Source organism: Hemitrygon akajei, chromosome 6 (genome assembly GCF_048418815.1).
Source record: "Hemitrygon akajei chromosome 6, sHemAka1.3, whole genome shotgun sequence".
NCBI lineage: Eukaryota > Metazoa > Chordata > Chondrichthyes > Myliobatiformes > Dasyatidae > Hemitrygon > Hemitrygon akajei.
In genome coordinates, this window is record NC_133129.1 from 122327234 (window position 1) to 122348621 (window position 21388).

Sequence of the window (21388 nt, forward strand, 5' to 3'; positions counted from 1 at the left end):
CTCCTGTAAGCTTCTATTGAATTTCATAATTCTTTCTGGTAGTTACTCTGCCTGCCAAGTTTTTGTATATAGGTTTAGGTTACTGTTTTATAGTAAACTGGTGTGCAAAGATCCTGTTTATGTAAGGTGTATACGTATTTGCATGCAGCTTTTATATTTGTATAAGTCATCTACTAAATTGCAGATGCATTGAATTGTTTTACTTTTGCAACATGTATTTAATTACTAAATTACTTTGTCATTTTTCTTGTCTTTCATAATTGTATTGTTTATCTTAATTAGAAGTCATAGCTAGCATTTATTTCACTGCAACAATATATTAATTTGTGGGCAGCAGTCAAAGTTGAAAACTTTATTTGTGTATATTGAATTTCTATTCCTTGATAATGTTTCCATAATTTTAAAGGTAATAGGAAGATAAAGGACATATCTGCAAAAACAGTGTGATGTAAAAATACTTATATAATAGATTTGGTTTATAAACAAGCACACAATAGGTTTACTGTTGCTGGATGTGTATTATGGAAGTGACCCGGGACGTGTATTTATTCTTAAAGTTATTAAATTGTATTGCAAAAAATAGAAATGCTGATAATTGAATTATATTTACTAGTTTTTTTCTTTGCTGTTTCATTGCCAAGTTGTTCCATGCTTTTATCAATTTTCTATAGTTTAATCTTACCAATTTTTACCACCTAGTCTAATGCAAAGTGTCTGTTCCACAGAATATCATTCTCTGAGTAGTTATGTATGGACTCAGTTTGTGTATTAGTAGGTTCTTTAATTGTAAAACTGTAACTGCTTAAGTGATATACTGCACATCCTAAAATGTTAGTTATTGATGTGAATCAACAACACTTCAACTCTTTGTAAGTTTCCTTCCCGTTTTTAACCTGTGGCAGCATTGTTCTGTTTTATTGCCAATAATACTTCTCTGCCTGAGGTTAAGGTACCTCATGTCAGACCATAATAAACTGGGACCTTTCCTGTTTGTAAACCTAAAGTACAAAGCCTGGGGCAATACTGTAGGTATAACCACATGTATAAAACATGTCTGTGTTAGTATTATCTTGTATTTCCATACAATGTTATATTAGGCTGTTACACATCTATTGTCAGAGAAGTACTTGCATAAATAGGTAAACCACCTTCATACAAGCAAGGACAGAAAACAGGGCAAAGTGAGTATACTTATTTATTTAGTAAGTTATGGGTCAAAGTATTTGGTGAGTACATTTCTAACAGTTCTGGCTTCAGTCTCGTTTTCGTCTGTTCTGAAATTGTTAGGTTGCGTTCAAGAAAACAATGAAATAGCACGCTGCCGCCAGCATCTGTTCCGGCTCTGTCCACACTAGACCAGATAAATCCGTAACCGAAGCTTTTTCTCTTCATTTTTGCCCTCCGCCCCCACTAAAACGGTGATTTTGTCCCCTGAAAACGGAGATTTTCAGAAACGCTCTCCAGAGTGTGTAATTTTGAAAATGCCGCTTGGCTGGAGCAGTGTGGACGTGGTAACCGGAGAAATCTAAAAATGCTGTCATGATGTGCTGTAACAGATGGTGACGGCAGCGTGCCATTTCATTGTTTTCGTGAGCGCAACCTAACAATTTCAGAACAGATGGCAATGAGACTGAAGCCAGAGGAGTTAGAAATGTATTCACCAAATACTTTGACCCATAACTTACTGAATAAATAAGTATACTCACTTTGCCCTGTTTTCTGTCCTTGCTCGTATGAACGTGATTTACCTATTTATGCAAGTACTTCTCTGACAATAGGTGTGTAACAGCCTAATGTAACATTGTAGGGAAATAGAAGATAATACTGATGCAGACATGTTTTATTCATTTAACAAGGGGCTTTATTAATGCAACAGAGTTCATCAGTTTTTCAGTGTTTGTCGTCAGCCGGGTCATACTGTCTGTGAACTCCCTGTCAGTTGTCTCCATACGCTCCAGAATTTGTGTTTTTTTTTTAGTTTTAAGTCCTCCTGCAAGAGAGCCAACAGCTGTCTATCATTAAAGTTTTTCTAGTCTGTAACTGAACAAACACGAACCAAGTCTTTCACGCTGAGATTCGACACCAAATATGTCACTTATTTTTGGTGGATGTATCCTGCGCATGCGCAGTAGGAGGAGATTTGCCGAAATATCCATTTTAATGTGGACAGAGATATTTTTAAAAACGCCTAGTGTGGACGCCTATCGTTTTTATGCAAAACCATCTTTTTCAAAATTATCCTGTCTAGTGTGGACGCAGCCTTACTCATTCTCTCTTCTATTGGTACACCATGCTTGTGGTGTGCATAGTCTTCAAAATCTACGTACTTGCAGGCTACTCTGACTATATTTCAAGGAAGAGAAGAACATCAGGGGTATAGTATCACCTGCAGAATTTTCCTTCCAATACCTTGATTTGGAAATATATTGATTTGTTCATTGTTAGATCTAAATTTTGCATTTCTACTCAATAGCACTATTAGAACAACCACACAAGGGAGACGTCAGCAGCTTAAGAATGTAAACTGTTGCATCTTCTAAAGGGCAATTGGGTGTGAAACAGATGCTTGACCTGCCTGTAAATGAATAGAAAAAAACAAGAAACTTGGTAGATTTACTAACTCAGCAATGAGCTAATACCATCTTTCTAATGTTACTTACCCATCTGTTTTTTCTTGTAAGTTAATAAATTTTTCCTTCTTGCAACATCCTTTACAATATTCTATCTTGAATATAGGTTCAAGGTTTTTGGTGTGACCACTCATGGATTGGTTGGTTGCATAAAGTGCAAAATATGTTATTAAGATTCATTGATCAGATGAGCTGGCCTTAATGTGCTGATCATTACTGAAGAGCTTGTCACAGTGGAAAAACTTAATGCATGTTTTGCAAAATTAGCCAACACATTTACTGCTGGCTATCTCTGTTATACATGTTCTAATGCCATAGTTACTCCAGGAGACTTGTGCTGACGTTCATGCCAGTTAAAACTGCAGGATATCTCTGAATATTGCCTTGTTTGGTCAGCTACTGGTTTATAAAGCTGTGACTACTCTGCAGCTGGTTGTTACACTTGAAACATGCCCTTGTTGGTCTTTCATGGTCCATCCTGTTTTCACTTGGACAACTCACAAAAACTACTGTTCTTGACATAAGACATAGGAGCAGAATTAGGCCATTTAGCCCATTGAGTCTGCTCTGCCATTTCATCATGACAGATTTATTATCCCTCTTAACCCTATTTTCATGCATTCTCCCATTAAACCTGGAAGCTCTTACTAATCAAGAATCTATCAGCATCTGCTCTAAATGTATCTAATGATTTGGTTTCTGCAGCCATCTGTAGCGATAAATTTCATAGATTCATAACCTCTGGCTTTAAAAAAAAATCCTCCTCATCTCTGTTCTAAAGGAATGCCCTCCTATTCTGAGTCTATTCTGGTCCTATACTCCACTAATATAGGAAACATCCTCTCCATGTCCACTCTATCTGCCCTTTCACTGTTTGAGAAGTTTCAGTGAGATCCTCCCTCATTCTTCATGCAAGTATGGGTCCAGAGCCATCAAACCCCTCATATGTTAACTCTTTCATTCTGGGATCATTCTGTTGAGCCTCCTCTGCCCTCTCTCCAATGTTAGCACATCTTTTGGATAAGGGGCTCAAAATTGCTTACAGTACTCCAAATGTCATTGAAGTAGTATTGCCTTAGCATTACATTCTTGCTTTTATATTCTAGTCCTCTTGAAATGAATGCTAATATTCCATTTGCATCCACCCACCATACCCTGCACCAGGTCTCACTTACCACTTGCTATTTTGTACCCCTCCTCCTCCCCCTCCCCTCACCTCCTTATTCTGGTTTCTTCTCCCTCCTTTCCAGTTCTGATTATAGGTCTTGGACTAAAGCATTGTCTGTTTATTCCCCTCCATATGCTGTTTGACCTGCTGTAGCCCTTCAGCACTTCATGTGCATTGCTCAAGATTTACAGCATCTGTGGAATACTTGTATTTATGATCTACCAGTCCTACCCACGTCTCACCTGTCAATCATTCCCACCCCCTCCACCCCTCGCGCCCAGAGCCATTCTGTAGTTTTCCATATTAATACTTTATAAATTGTTTTTCTAAATAACTTTTTTTTCATTATGTCTATACATGAGTTTGCTGTCTGCTAGTTCGTTGTTGGTATGGAAGTGATTTGATTTTTCACATGCCTCAAGTTCCTGTTTTATGGAATTTTATGTATTTTTTCCAATTCTTCTCTAGTTTTATTTCAAGGTTCTTTCATTGTCTGAAGTAATTTAAATATACAGGCGCTTGATTCAATAAAAATACAGAACCAGATAGTGATTTATGATATTTTAAAAGGCTGCAACCAGAACATTTTTAGATGTGCAGTTTGTTTTCCAGCCGGTTCATTTTGAATCATCCTCTATTGATTTAGACATGCGGCAAAAGTTGTGATATTATTCAGCACTTTTTATATAATTTTGAATGAATGTCCAAATTCTGACAATATCTGATCAATTCATATAGTACTGTATAAATATACTGCTGCTAAATTACACTTTGTCACTTATCCTTTCTTAATGCTAACTTATTCAATTGCAAATGAGTAAGATTTTTTTCTGTTGCTGTGGAACCTCTCTCATCTGTGTATTTCTCACTCATAGATTCTTATGGTGCATAGTAAAATCAAAACTAGGATTGAACTATGTGAATTAGACACAGTCTTAATATCAGTTTGACTGCAAAGCAGAAAATGGAATAGCAGATAACTTTTTACACTGGGAAAAGGTGAAGTTGCTTGGGCTACTGTTCAAAATTTGCCTCAATGATTTTCTTTGGAAAAACAAAATAGCTACTGGTTTGGATTTTGTATTAAAAGTTTGGGATGAAGTACCATTATAGTGTACTTGCAAAATAACACATTGGTGATCAATGCAGTCTTGGGCACTTTAGTGAAGGATGCCTTGCACTGTGGTCTGCAATGGGCTTACAGTGCAACACTAAACTGAACAAAACTGAATACTACTGGACCCCTGGTTTGATGTTTGATATTCCACTTGCCTTTTGCCTTTTGTGCAAGTTGTTCTTTTTTTTTGTACGTTCAGTATTTGACGTTTTCTTGAAAGGGTGCCATGGTGTTTCATTGTTTCATGGCTGCCTGTGGGAGGACAAATCTCAGTTGTATTCTGTAAGCGTTGATAATAAATGTACTTTAAATCTTTGGTCAATCTTGATAGCACAAATGTGAGGTATATTATCAAAGGACTATTTAAGAGCAGATGTGTAATACTGGAAGTACAAAATGGGTGTTGATTTGATCATTGTGCAGAGATGGACTGGGTGTATGTTCTTATTCATAGTTTCTCCAAAACGGAATGTCTTAATACCCAGTAAATCCATTCAGCACTTAGGCAGTGCTTCTTTGCTTTTAGTGTTAAGCTTTCAGTTGTAACGCGTAACTAAGTAAAACAAATACTTGAAGTTCATTTTGCATGGAGAACACTCAGTAAATGTAGAGTGGAAGTGCAAGGGGTGGTTGATAAGTTCGAGGCCTAAGGTAGAAGGAGTCAATTTTAGAAAACATAGCACATTTATTTTTCAACATAGTCCCCTCCTACGTTTGCACACTTAGTCCAGCGGTCGTGGAGCATATGGATCTTTGACCTCCAGAAAGTGTCCACAGATGGGTAATTGATAAGTTTGTGGCCTAAGGTAGAAGGAGATGAGTTATACAGCTCTCTTTACATGCACATGCAGTTCAGCTCTTTGAGTGATTATACAGAAAGTTTGAAGTTAATAACTATCTCCTTCTTCCTTAGGCCACAAACTTACCAATCACCCCTGATGTGTTATTAACTTCAAACTTTCTGCATAATCACTCAAAGAGTTGAACTGCAAGTGCATGTACCGAGAGCTGTATAACTCATCTCCTACCTTAGGCCACAAACTTATCAATCACCCCTCTTAAATATACTACTTTATTAAAAGCTGGCATGAGTATGAAGTATGAAGGTATCACCTTCTGTGAGGTACAGTTCTGCAAAATGTTAACTAATTAATGTTTCCACAACAACTTAAACAGAGCCAGATAGAGACTTATTTATAGAATAACACAAAAGTGGATCCCTGCATCTAATGTGCAGTCCAGGTGAAGAGTCTTGACCACCATCTCCACCAGAGATTCCAACATCGGCAGTCTCTTGTATCTCCTGGTGAGATGATATAGATGTGGAGAGACTAAAAATGGGATTAATGTAGGATTAGAGTAAATAGGTGGTTAATGGTCAGCACAGACTTGGTGGACTGAAGGACTTGTTTCTGCGCTGTATCTCTCTATGACTCTAAATTAGGTAAACATGACAGTAAATAATAGGATTAGATGTAACAAGGCATGAAAATGCTTTTACAGAGCATTTATATGGTTTCAATGGTCTGTTTTACTTTACAGTAGATAGAAGGTAACTCTTGGCTGGTATCATAACCTTCATAAAGTTAAGTCATCTAGAGTTCAACTGTCTTTACCCAAATTTTCACTATTGAGTTCATTCATTATCCTGTCCAGTTGGCCCACATTGACTGCATTTCTTCAACACCTCAGATTTTAAAATCTAATTCTTGTGTTTTAATCTAATTCTTTGTCTTCAATAGTTTTTTATCCCACTCTATTTGGCTTTTAACTTTAATTCTTATGCAGCCTTGTACATTCCCTTCACTGTAGCTCCCCAGTCTGGAATAGCTTACATTTGACCTGTCCTCCTGCCTTTGACTAGTCTTTCTTTAAAATCTTTCTTCAACTTCATCTCTCATGTCACTATAAACCTGTAAGAATCACTAGCTGTAATATAATATTTTCTGCATTGCTGGATGTGCCCCATTATCATTAATTCAGGATTTTATGGAATATATTTCCTGATATTCTTTGTAGGTAGCAAAACCAATGGAATGGAAATTTGGGGAGTACTTATTAAAAGCCTTTTATCCAATTATTCTATTCTTTGGTGTCAGTGAAAAGTATTGACATTTTTCCCCATGTTGTGCTTTCTTGTACAGACCAATTATGCATGAAACTTCAATAGTTCTGAGTGTTGTGTACCACTCTGCTTAATGTGCAATATTCACTGAGAACCATAATAACAACATAATAAACTAGCATAAACAATGTGCAGTACATTTTTTGAATTTCATCTTAAATCTAGCATATGTTTTATATTTTTTTCAGAAAAAAGTTGTTGAACAGCTGAGGAAAGATTTAATGGTGAAACAGGACCACCATGAAGGCAAATTGCCAATGCAACAGCCACAGATGCAGCCACAACAGCAACAACAGAATGTACCACAGCTGAGCAGCCCACAGGTAATAAAATTGCAGCAAATTACAGCAGAGAAGTAAGCTATTCTATTTATCAAGACTGCACCAATGATTTTTTTATCTCATAACTTGGTTTCATAATACATTTTGTTTCACTACACTGAAAGCAAAACCAATGTTCTTGCGCATTAGTAATCCTTGTAATTGCTTTTTAAGTGATGGGTATGTGAAATGCACAAATTTTTTAAGTTCATCTTCAAATTTAGTATGAGCACATTTACACTTGCCTTTCACAACTGTCTTTGTGATTGTGAGCAAAATGTATCTGTATATTCATATATTAATTTGAATTTTAAAATTGTGAGATGTTTGGGATATTGTCTTGAATACAATTTGGAATTCTATTCTTTGGAGGGTGGAAACTTGTATGAGTTTAACTGCTTTTTTGAATTAATCATCAGATTACTAACTGGTAGATAACAGGAACAGAGCCCTTTTATTATTCACTCTTGTTTGTGTGACTGACTTGATTGGCCAGAATCTTTTTGGGTTTCCATGTGTAAACTTATGGGAATTAATTAGCTAACACAGATTTATTTGTGGATTTAAGTGTTTTTACATACATCGTAATAGATATCCCAAAGGCCATATGTAGTGCCCAAGTTTCTTTTATTCCAGTCATGTTCCGTGCTACTGTCAAGGCCTTCCAAGAGCATTTCTTTCAAAGTAGGTTGTGCAAGACTGAAATAAAATACTGAGTATCAATTTGAATTAAACTTTAACTTGCCTGGAGAAAATTGAAGTGCTGGAAGGATTCAACTAGAAGTGACATTTCAGTACTGAACCTTGTGGTTTTATGAATTAAGAAGGCAGCTGTGTTAGCCAAATAAATTACAAACATGAGCTGATGGTTATCTACCTTGAAAAATCTCTTTCATAAGGTGAAAAGGAATTGGAAAACATTTGTGTTGTAAGTTTGATGAAAGGCCAAGATGCTAAAGTATCTGGACTGTTCATCAGAGGAAATAATTGTGAAAAACTCCTTGTTAATTGGATGCAGTAAATTGTGTCCTACGGAAGCTCTCAGTGTTTATTTAAAAAAGTACTTGCTTTCAATCATGTGGCTGTTTAGTGACAATTCAATGTGGAAGTTAATTTTGACATTAACTGAAACATGTGGCAAAAATATTTAGTATTTTTCCCTAAGAGCATGCAGCACTTGGATTCCAGTTCAGAGAACAGAATGTTACTGAGACAAATGAGTTTTAAGTTCATGAAGAATTAATCTGATGACCATCTCTTCACAAATGGACATTGGACATGGACATGTTGAAAATAAACTTGAGTGTTTGGTTTGGGGAAGGGAATAGCTAGATGACATGTAGAAAAATGACACATCAGTGGGGAGTATAAAGGAATTGCCACATATCCCAAGCAATTTTCAAATGATCAAGAAAAATGATGATCCTTGTACCATGATGTGAGACAGATTTGAGTAAGAAAGAACTGAATTTTGTTAACTTCAGAAAATGTTAAGTACTCAACAGCTATCAATTTAAAATGTATTTAGATGAAATTGATGGTGAGCGCAGTGATATCAAATGTCATTCAAAAGGCTTGGAAGTTCAAAATAAATTTGTTATCAAAGTACTGTATTTCACCTTATATCATCTTGAGATTAATTTTCTTGCAGGTATTCACAGTAAAACTAAGAATTACAATGTAATCAATGAAAAACAACACAGAAAGGCTGACAAAAGTTAACGTGCAAAGGAAGACAAACTATGCAAATACAAAAAAAGTGAATAAATATACTGACAACATGAGCTGTAGAGTCTTTGAAAGTGAGTTCAAATGTTTTGGAATCATTTGAGAGTTGAGGTTATTCACACTATTTCAGGAGCCTGATGGTTGAAGAGTAGTGACTGTTCCTGAACCTGGTGGTGTAGGACCTTAGGCTCTTGTGTTTCCTTTGGCTTTTGTGTTTCCTTCCTGATGGCAGCAGCAAGAAGAGATGGTTGCGGTCCTTGATGGATGTTGTTTTCTTGTGGCATTGCTCCTTGTATATATGCTCAATAGTAGAAAGAGTTTGCGCTATATCCACTACTATTGTAGCCGTTTTCTTTCATAGGCATTGGTGTTTCCATACTGGGCTGTGATGCAACCAGCCAGGCTACTCTCCACTGCACATCTATAGACATTAGTCAGTTTTAGATGACATGCCGAATCTACGCAAACATCCAAGGAAGCGGAGGCTCTCGATGCCTTGGTTTGAGCTTCTACATCCAGAGATTTGTGTTTGGCCTGTGATTTCCCTGGAGTTTGCTAAGTTACCGTACTCTTTAATTCTTATTCACTTTAAGGGAGGAAATACTCATAACAACAAATTTGCATCTTTTCAAACTAAATGTTTCCATGCATGGATGCTACAAATGATATTTTAAAAAATGAAGGGAACTCTCAGCAAGTCACACAGGAGTTTTGTAGTTTTGACAAAGAATCTTTAACCAGAATTATTAATTCCATTATCTTTCCACGGATGCTGCTTGGCCTGCTGAGTATTTTCAGTATATTATGTTTCTGTAATAAAATAAATTTCATTTGCCTTTCTGCCTTGCAACCCCATTCAAAGTTCAAAGTAAATTTATTAGCAAAGTGCATGTATGTCGCCATATACAACCCTGAGATTTATTTTCTTGCAATTATTCACAGTAAATACAAGAAACCCACAATCGAATCAATGAAAGACCGCATCCAGCAGGACAGACAAACAACCAATGTGCAAAAGACAACAAACTGGAAATACTAAAAGGAAAATGAAAGAATATATAATGATATAAAAGTAAGCAATAAATATTGAGAAATTGAGATGAAGAATATTTGAAAGTGAGTCCATATGTTGTGGGAGCAATTCAGTAGTATTATTCCCTCTGGTTCAGGAGCCTGATGTTGAGGGGTATAACTGTTCCTGATCTTGGTTGCGTGGGTCCTGAGGCCCCTGTACCTCCTTCCTGGTGGAAGCAACGAGAAGAGAAAATGGCATGGGTTGTGGTGGTCCTTGATGATGGATAGTTCTTTCCTGTGACAACGCTCCATGTAGATGTGCTCAATGATAGGGAGGTCTTTTCCCGTGATGGACTGGGCTGTATCCACTACTTTTTGTCAGATTTTCTGTTTAAGGACATTGGTGTTTCTACATTAGGCCATGATGCAGCCAGTTGATATACTCTTCCTCACAGATTTCTAGCAGTTTGTCAAAGTTTTAGCTGTCATGTTGAATCTTTGCAAACTTAGCTGCCTTGCTTTCTTCATAATATCACTTGCGTGCTGGGCCCAGGGCAGATCCTCTGAAATGATAACACCAAGGAATTTAAAGTTGCTAAACCTCTCTATGGACTGGTTCATGGACTTCCGGCTTCCTCCTCCTGAAGTCAATAATCAGCTCCTTGGTCTTGCTGACATTGAGTGAGTGGTCGTTGTTGTGGCACCACTCAGTCGGATTTTCAGTCTCCCTCCAATATGCTGTTTCGTTGCCACATTTGATTCAGCCAACAACAGTGGTGTTGTCAGCAAACTTAAATATGACATTGGAGCTGTATTTAGCCTCACAGTCATAAGTATAAAGCAAGTAGAGCAGGGGCTATGTATACTGCCTCGTGGTGTACTTATGCTGATGGAGTTTATGGAGCCGTTGTTGCCAATCCAAACTGACTGGGGTGTGCAAGTGAGGAAATTGCAGATCCAGTTGTTCAAGGAGGTATTGAGGCCAAGGTCTTGAAGCCTATTGATTTGTTTTGAGGTGATGATAGTATTGAATACTGAGCTGTAGTCAATGAAAAGCATTCTGATGTGTGCATCTTCGCTGTCCAGATGTTTCAGAGTTGAGTGAAGAGCCAATGAAATGGCACATGTTGGAGTGGATCCAAGTTACTTTTCAGGCTAGAGTTGATATGTTTCATCACTGACCTCTCAAAGCACTTCATCACATTTGATGTAAGTGCTACTGGATGATAGTCAATATGGTAGGTTACCACGTTCTTCTTTGGCAGTAGTGTAATTGTAGTCTGCTTGAAGCAGCTGGGTACCTCAGACTGCTGAAGCAAGAGATTAAAGATATTGGTGAACACTCCAGGCAGCTGATCAGCACAGGATCTTTAGTACTTGGCCAGGTACCCCTTCTGGGCCAGGTGTTTTCCATGGCAGAGACAAAGACATGGCAGACCAATTGAATAACTACTTTGGTTCTGTCTTCACTAAGGAGGACATAAATAATCTTCCGGAAATAGTAGGGGACTGAGGGTCTAGTGAGATGGAGGAACTGAGGGAAATACATGTTAGTAGGGAAGTGGTGTTAGGTAAATTGAAGGGATTAAAGGCAGATAAATCCCCAGGGCCAGATGGTCTGCATCCCAGAGTGCTTAAGGAAGTAGCCCAAGAAATAGTGGATGCATTAGTGATAATTTTTCAAAACTCCTTAGATTCTGGATTAGTTCCTGAGGATTGGAGGGTGGCTAATGTAACCCCACTTTTTAAAAAAAGGAGGGAGAGAGAAACCAGGGAATTATAGACCGGTTAGCCTGACATCAGCGGTGGGGAAAATGCTAGAGTCAGTTATCAAAGATGTGATAACAGCACATTTGGAAAGCGGTGAAATCATCGGACAAAGTCAGCATGGATTTGTGAAAGGAAAATCATGTCTGACGAATCTTATAGAATTTTTTGAGGATGTAACTAGTAGAGTGGATAGGGGAGAACCAGTGGATGTGGTATATTTGGATTTTCAAAAGGCTTTTGACAAGGTCCCACACAGGAGATTAGTGTGCAAACTTAAAGCACACGGTATTGGGGGTATGGTATTGATGTGGATAGGTAATTGGTTGGCAGACAGGAAACAAAGAGTGAGAGTAAACGGGACCTTTTCAGAATGGCAGGCAGTGACTAGTGGGGTACCGCAAGGCTCAGTGCTGGGACCCCAGTTGTTTACAATATATGTTAATGATTTAGACGAGGGAATTAAATGCAGCATCTCCAAGTTTGCGGATGACACGAAGCTTGGCGGCGGTGTTAGCTGTGAGGAGGATGCTAAGAGGATGCAGGGTGACTTGGATAGGTTAGGTGAGTGGGCAAATTCATGGCAGATGCAATTTAATGTGGATAAATGTGAGGTTATCCACTTTGGTTGCAAGAACAGGAAAACAGATTATTATCTGAACGGTGGTCAATTAGGAAAAGGGGAGATGCAACGAGACCTGGGTGTCATTGTACACTAGTCATTGAAGGTGGGCATGCAGGTACAGCAGGCAGTGAAAAAGGCAAATGGTATGTTGGCATTCATAGCAAAAGGATTTGAGTACAGGAGCAGGGAGGTTCTACTGCAGTTGTACAAGGCCTTGGTGAGACCGCACCTAGAATATTGTGTGCAGTTTTGGTCCCCTAATCTGAGGAAAGACATTCTTGCCATAGAGGGAGTACAGAGAAGGTTCACCAGATTGATTCCTGGGATGGCAGGACTTTCATATGAAGAAAGACTGGATCGACTAGGCTTATACTCACTGGAATTTAGAAGATTGAGGGGGGATCTTATTGAAACATATAAAATTCTAAAGGGATTGGACAGGCTAGATGCAGGTAGATTGTTTCCGATGTTGGGGAAGTCCAGAACGAGGGGTCACAGTTTAAGGATAAAGGGGAAGCCTTTTAGGACCGAGATGAGGAAAAACTTCTTCACACCGAGAGTGGTGAATCTGTGGAATTCTCTACCACAGGAAACAGTTGAGGCTGGTTCATTGGCTATATTTAAGAGGAAGTTAGATATGGCCCTTGTGGCTAAAGGGATCAGGGGGTATGGAGCGAAAGCAGATACAGGGTTCTGAGTTGGATGATCAGCCATGATCATACTGAATGGCGGTGCAGGCTCGAAGGGCCGAATGGCCTACTCCTGGACCTATTTTCTATGTTTTCTATGTTTCTATGGGTTCGCCCACATAAAGGAGGCTCTCACATTGGCCTCTCCCTTCTGAAGGATGCTTTCATTGTCAGCCTGAGAGACTGAAATCACAGGGTCAGCACAGGCTGTGAGTTCATTAAGGTGCCTCCATGTTTTGACGATCAAAGTGAACATAAAAGGCATTGAGCTTGTCTGGAAGTAAAGCCTTGTCATCTATGTCGCTAGGTTTTACTTTGTAGAAGGTGATACCATTCAAGCCCTGCCATAGTTGTTGAGCATCCTTCAGTGAGTTCAAGTTTGGTCCAGAATTTCCACTTCACACTTAAGATGGCTTTCCAGAGGTCATACATGAGCTTCTTGTATTTTACTTGTTCGCCAGACCTGAATGTCACTGATCTAGCCCTCAACAGGTTGTAGATCTTATGGTTCATCCAGGGCTTCAGGTTGAGGAAGACTCTGAATGATTTTGTGGGGACGCACTCATCTACAACTGTTTTTTTTCGTGAAGTCTGTGACATCCATAGTGTTTTAGTTCAAATCCTCTGAATCCTTGAACATGGCCTGGTCCACCGACTTGAAGCAATCCTGTAGGGGGTTCCTCTGCATCATGCAACCACCTCTTTGTTGTCCTTCAGAAGCCTTGCTCTTTAGCCTCTGTCTGTATGCAGGTAGGAGCAGGACAACCAAGTGAGCAGATTTCCCGAAATGAGGTCTAGGGATGTAACGGTATGCTTTCCTAATCGTAGTATAGCAATGGTCAAACGTGTTGGGACCCTTAGTGCTGCAGGTGATATGTTGATGATAATTGGGAGAGATTTCTTCAAATATGCCTGACAGTAATTGTAATCCCCAGCAATGATTTGAAAGGTGTCTGGGTAGGCAGCTATTTTTTGTTTGCTGATCATGGCACTCAATACTTCAAGTCCCTGTTTAACAGTTGCCTTTGGCAGTATGTCAGTTGTGGTCACGATCCCAGAGCAGAACTCTCATGATAAGTAGAACGGTTGGAACTTAATCATTAGATGTTCCAGGTTGAGGGAACAGGACTGCTCCATTGGAACACCACAAAGAGTTCATGAAACGCAACCTTCACCTTTTACCTTTGCTGAATTGTCAGTCCAGTGCTGTGTAATGAGAATCTCTCAGGACTTACCAACATATCCAGTGTGTCCGGAATGAGCTATGTCTCCGTGAAGCAAAAAATGCAACAATCCCTCAATTCCATCCAATACAGCAATTTTACCTTTAGGTCCTGTATCTTGTTCTCCAGCGACTGTACATTTGCTAACAAAATGCTGCATAGAGGAAGTTTCATGCCTCGTCATTTTACCCTCCTTCCTCTTTTGGCTGTGGCAATGTACCTTCATCTGCTTAATGGTGCCATACCTCCAAGTCCTTCAGAAGATTGTGAAATCCTTGTTTAATTCCATTCAAAAGTGCGTTACATAAAGGGAAATTACAGGCTGCAGATTGCAGTGAGAGTAGTTCAGAAGAAGCATATTTAGAAGCTTTGTAAGCTGGCCATAACATGTTGTCATGGTTCATCCGTGTTTTTTGGTAAGATGGCATCTGCGTACAACACTCCCACAGTCAGCATCTTCTGGGTAGACCATGAAGACTATTTATTTCACTTCTTTTATGTCTTTTACATCTGTTTTTTCCTTGAATAAGTTTCTTGAACTGTTGGAGCCTATGATAGGCGATTGTGAGATTGTTTGGGTGATCCTCCAAGAGGATTCCAGGAGGCAGCGAGTACAGGCCTCAAAGCAAGAAGGCTGCTGGGGGCGCAGCCCATGTTTGAGTTCATTTGGCCGATTCCATTATTTGCTGATTAAATTGACGAGGGAGATTGAAACATTGAATGCAGAAGGTGAGCGCTGGCTGCCTGACTTTTGATTGCTGGTGGGACCACTCTGCTGCCAGAGGGGAGACTTTGTGGCCTTCTACTGTGCCTGGAGGATGTTACTGAGCTTTTTCTGCATTTTGGATATGGATGTAGTCTTGCACTAGACTTTTTATCAGTCTTAGTTTTTTATATTCTGTGCTTTTCACTCAAACTTTTTCATTTTTTTTTGTGCGGTGGAGGAGGATTGGAGGGTTAATGTTCCTGTTCCATTTTTATTAGTTTTTTTTGTGCAGGGGAGTGGGATTTGAGGTTGATGATCATATTGCCGTTTTTTTTAAATCTTGGTTTCATGGCTATCTGGGGAAGAAGAATCTCAGAAATGTATACTTTGATCATAAGTGAACCTTTGTGGTTTTCAAAGGATTCAAAGTTGAGGTTGAACAGGCATCTCCTGAAATCCTGTTCTGTGGCAGCTTCATCCACTTTTGTTATTTGCTGCTCCACCCTCACCATCTGGGCCATGCTCTCTTCTCACTGCTGCCATTGGGAGGAAGGTGCAGGAGCCTCAGGACCCACACCACCAGGTTCAGGAACACTTACTACCCTTCAACATCAGGCTCTTTAGCAATTGGGGAGAACTTCACTCAATTTCACTCGCCCCGTCACTGAACTGTTCCTGCAACCTATGGAGTCACTTTCAAGGAATATTCACCTCGTTCTTGATATTTATAGCTTGTTTATTTATTTGTTACATTTTTTTCTTTTTGTGTTAGCAGCTTGTTGTCTTATGCACATTGGTTGTTTGTCCTGTTGGATGCTGTCTTTCATTGATTCTATTGTGTTTCTTGTATGGAGGAATTTAAGGTGGAGGGTTATATGGGAGGCAGGGTTTAAGGGTCGGCACAACATTGTGGGCTGAATGGCCTGTACTGTGCTGTATTGTTCTTTGTTATTTTCTGTGATTGCCCACAAGAAAGTGAATCTCACTGTTATATGTGGTTACCTTTGAACTTTAGAATTAAGTTGTTTGTCATTGCTGTGCCAGAAAATTAGCACTGAATTTGACATTGGATTTCTCTAAGTAAATACTGAGAATCTGATTCCTAAATGCACATTAAAGCTTTGGACATTACCTCACTTTTTTTAAATACACAGTATTTCTGTTTTTGCATGTTTTTAAAAATCTATTCAATATACGTAATTGATTTACTTGTTAATTTATTTATTTTTTCTCTCTCAGCTACATTATGTATTGCATTGAACTGCTGCTGCTAAGTTAACATGCCGGTGATACTAAACCTGATTCTGATTCTGAAAATCTGAGAGTTTGCTGTGGAATTTATTGCTAAAAGAGGGCAGTGGAGGCTAAGTGTACTTAGGTTGAGATGATAGGTTCTTAATTGGTAAGGCGGTTTAAGAGTTACAGGGAGAAGTCTGGAGAATGGATTGTAAAGAAAATTGCCCATTATTGAATGGTGGAGCAGATGATGGGCTGAATGGCATATTTCAGCTCCTATTTTTTGTTCTTGCAACATTTTCTGTTTTTGTTTCAGGTGTCCAGAATCAGAGTTCTTGATTTTCACTTGTAGTAGGGTGTCATCTGCTGGGTGTTTTCTAAACTCAGTCATGAAGTTTGGAGCTTCAGAAATCTGAAGTTATTTGCTAACCTTAAAGTTTTAACTGGTATTTGTCAATATGCAGTAAAACATTCTGCTGTGAAGGAAATCTGTTCAAATTCTCCTCTTTGTAGATACAAAACATTTCTGAAAGTTTAATTTTTTGCAGGGTAATCACTAAGTCTCAACAAGCTAAGCAGTGAAGTTGGAAGTGCACTTGATCGTATAACAGATATGCATATGTGAATGTTGATAATAAAGGCTTCCCATAATATATGTGGTTTCTCAGAAATATTGCTGCAATCTTCATTAACCATGAAAACATATTCAGTAGACAATTGTTATTGTTTTAATGATTAAAACTTAGTTTATAATCTTTTGAAGTTAGGGATCCTGGTTGGATTGGAAGCAATGTTGACTTGCCGGTTTTTACTAATGATAACAAATCTAGTCATAATTCTCTGCATTTTTAATAAACACATAAACTGGTTATTGTTAACAATCTGAGCGAAATTAAGTCATTAATAAACTTTGGCATTTGTATCTTGTGTAACTAAAATTGTCAGTATCTGGCTGGTATGGCTGAAGTGAGTGAGCATAAGAAGTGCCATTCTGGAAAAGATAATGAGGGATTAAGCTAGGCTGTTACAAAGCCTAAATGCCCAGTTTATTATGATTAATAATGATCCTATCCCTGTCTTGAATTGGATAGAGAGCCTATTTTTCTTGTTGATTCTTGTGAAGTACTAGTGTTTATAGATAATGGGAACCTTTTGTTTTATTCCAAAATTGACATTGGTCATATGCCTTAATAAAATTCATGTTGATCTTTAAAAAATGTTAAACCAATGTGCTGCAAGTTCTTCATAATAAGGTATCAGAATCACATTTATTATCACTGGCATATGTTGTGAAATTTGTATTGTGCTTCAGTACAGTGAAAGACATAAAATTACTATGTTACAAAAAATAGTGCAGAAATGGACTAACAAGGTAGTGTTCATGGACTATTCAGAAATATGGCCGAGTGGAAGAACACATACAAAATGCTGAAACAATTCAGCAATTCGGAGTCTACGGAGGGGAACAGTCAACATTCCAGTTTGAGATCTTCATCAGTACTGGAAAGTAAAGGGCAGAAGTCAGAAAAAGAAAGGGGAGTGGGGAGGGAGGGAATACAAACTGGCAGGTGATAGGTGAAACCAGTTGAGCAGTAGAGGAGGCCATGGACCGACATGTTGGAATGTGAATGAAAAGTTGTATTGAAATAGGTGCCCTCTGGAAAATTCCGCCTTTTATGAGGGACAAGGCAAAGATCCTCTACGGAGCAGGTGTCCAAAGTACAGGAGGCCCCATTTGGAGTACTGGATATAGTTGGTGACCCCAAAGGAATTGCAGGTAGAATGTTGTCTCACCTGGAAGGGCTGTTTGGAGCCTTGAATAGTAGTGAAGGAGGTGGTGTGAATGGGATGTAGCATGTTCTGTTTACAGAGAAAAGTACCAGTAGGGAGATAAGCGGGTAGGGATGAGAGGACAAGGGAAGTCACGTAAAGAGCGATCCCTACGGAAAGCAGAGATTGGGGGAGAGAAAGATGTGCTTAGTGATAGGATCCTGTTGTGGATAGCAGAAGTTAAAGAGAATGATGTGCTGGATATGGAGAGTTGTGAGGGTGGTAGGTAAGGACAAGGGGGCATGCTGTCCCTTGTGAGGAGAAGAAGCTATTCCTAAAATGTTGAGTTTGGGTCTTCAGGCTCCTGAGCCTCTTCCCTGATGGTAGTGACGAGAAGAGGGCATATCCTGTATAGTGAGAGTCCTTAATAATGCATACAGCCATTTAAAGCTGTTCTCTGGTGGGGAGCGTTGTGCCCACAATGGAGCTAACTGAGTCCACGACCCTCTGAAGCCTCTTTTGGATCCTGCACATTGGAGCCCCCGTACTAGTCAGTGATACAACCAGTCAGAATGCTCTCCATGGTACATCTGTAGAAATTAGGCTTCAGTGACATACCAAATCTTCTCAAACTCCAAATGAATTATAGCCACTGACATGCCTTCTTCATGATTGCATGAATGATTTGGGCCCAAGATAGATCCTCTGAGATGTTGATGTCCAAGAACTTGAAGTGCTCACCCTTTCTACTGCTGTCCCCTCATTAAGGATTGGTGTGTGTTCTCCCATCTTCCCCTTCCTGAACTCAACAATCAATTCCTTGGTCTTTCTAATGTTTAGTACGAAGTTGTTGTAACGCTATTCAAACACCTGATCTCTTTCACTCCTGTACTCCGCCTTGTTGCAGGGTGAATTTATTAATAGCATTTGAACTGTGCCTAGCCACACAGTTAAGAGTGTAGAAAGAGGGAGTAGAGCAGTGGGCTATGCATGTGTCCTTGAGGTACTATACGCTGGTGCTGACTACCAGCAAGGAGATGTTAGATTCGTTAGTAGATTTTCCCTGATTTGCTTGTAATCGCTTAGATTCCTGATTCTGAACATGTCTTTCTGCACATGCTTTAACATTTTTAAGCATCAGAAATTATGACTAAACTTGTACACTGATAAAAGGTAGTGTCAGTATAATAAATCTCTGATATTGTTTGAAGGCATAAATTTACAAATTATAGTTAATTGCTTTTTGCTGGGTATCACGTGAAAACCTCTGTTCCCGTGTATTCTTTTTATAAATGTTTCTGCCTTGGCATAATAGCAGAAATCTTTTCATTCTTAAGCTGATGTTGCAACTGGGGAAGACACTGATTTGTGCTGATTTGGAGCAGTTGAATCAGCAGTAGCTTAGTTATGTAGTCCCTGCTTTATTTCAATGCATTTCTCAGCCAATTATTGGAAAAGATTTACTTTTAATCCCAGTTAGGAATGTTAGTCTGAAAATCAGCAACATTGCTAGATTAAATGTTTCGAACAAACAATTGGAAGTTTTTTGGGTGAAATTGAACTTAGCAGATCTAAAGGTAGATGGCAGAGGACAGAGACTCTTACTAAGCACTGCTTTCTCCTCTCACCAGAAATGGCATAATGATGACCGGGAAAGTGATACATCTGTTTTGTGCCTAGTTTCTTGTAGTCCAGTATGCATGTAAAGATCATAATTGTATGCATTATTCAACTTCACTTTTAACATGCAGAGTTAATTTATTTAATTTGATCTCAAGGAAGATGAGGTAATTGTTTCTGCATATGGAAAATTGAAGTGTGTCCAGCATTAATCTCCTGGCAAAGCAAGAGATGTGCTTTTCAACTGACCTATAAGTGTTTTTTTTTAATAGCAATTAATAGCCATGAGTTGTACTTTTTCAGATGCATTATGATTACATTTCTCAGGTTAGGGCTTAAGTGATTGCAAAAATCATTTCTAATAACGATGTTGATCACAGTTTTCTCATGATCTCCAGGGAAATATCAGGTGGTGCTTCTGGATGGTATCATATATTTATTGATCACTTTGGTTAAGTGTATGGTCGTCACCCATATTCCTATATTTGTAGATCTTTTCTTTTCAAGCACCTCATTATTTTGTTACACCTTTTTAAAATTCTGCCATTCTTAATGCCCAAGAGTCTGCTTAGGTTGGCTTGCAGAGGCATACCTTATTGTGCACCCAGTTTTCTACAGATGAATTTTCCATCAAATTGATGGCATTTTCATCACTTCTGTGATTATCAAGAACTAGAACATCTCTTGCAGAAGGAGCTGATCCTGGAGCCTTGGCATTTGACAACAGCCCATTTTTGTAACTTCAACTGTCTCCAACCTCCATACTTGTAAATCAATCTGGGGTTTACTATATATCCCATTCTTAATGACTGTTTCTAACTTCTCAGGAAAGTTAATCATATTTTGTTGATGTTACTTGCACATGATCAAGATTTTGAAACTCTTAGATTTTGTAAAAACTTCAGAGTTTCTCTTTTTTTTGTTATTGTTGTTCTTCTGAATGGATGCTTGCATGTATGTGGATTCTGGTTAATTAGTCCATTGGTTAATTGAGGCTGCTGCTTATTTGAGACCGTTCTTAACAAAACTAATTAAGAAAATAGTCAGGATTCCATTCATTTATTCGGAATATTTCTGCTTAATTGGAACAGCAGACTGTTGCCGAGCAGTTTCTAACTAGTGTCAGTCATGTGAACTTGTGTGGCCATTAGACACTATAATGAACTTAGAGCAAACAGTTTTTAAAGAGCATTATTTACATGTGTTTGTTTCAAAAAGCAGTGATTTTTGTCACTGATAGTTGACGAGAATTCATAACTGTTTTGCTCACTGTGGTTTCAAGCATTCAGGGTTGGAGATGCCAGAAACAGCTGGGAATGAAGATTAAACTATTTCACTACTTCAACCTAGGAATTATGAAAATCTGAAGGTATCAACAATCATCTTGAATGTTAAAATGAAAATGATTTAGAGGATACAATCATTAAAAGTCTTGTTTGAAGGCAGTCCTTTATCTGCAATAGATGTCTGCATTAATTTTGTTCATTTACAGCCAATCAAAAGAACACGGCAGCATGTTAGTTGTCAGTTGTATCCGACGATGACAGTGAAACCTGTGTGGGAGAGTTTTTAAAGTGGAAAAGCAGGTGCACTAGGGCAGTTCCACTCTCAACCTTGGAAGTCTGGGTCCAGTGGTATAACTTGTCACAA

General features: G+C 38.7%; 1 protein-coding gene across 5 annotated transcripts in view; it reads left to right on the forward strand.

Annotated features, from left to right (window-relative positions):
• The window catches only part of phf21aa (PHD finger protein 21Aa), a 395003-nt gene that overhangs the window by 180039 nt on the left and 193576 nt on the right, over positions 1-21388 (forward strand). For all 5 annotated transcript variants that reach the window (XM_073049161.1, XM_073049163.1, XM_073049159.1 and 2 more), the window contains exon 4: positions 7229-7363. In XM_073049161.1, the coding sequence (XP_072905262.1) occupies positions 7229-7363 (135 nt within the window). The remainder of the gene's footprint in view (positions 1-7228; positions 7364-21388) is intronic.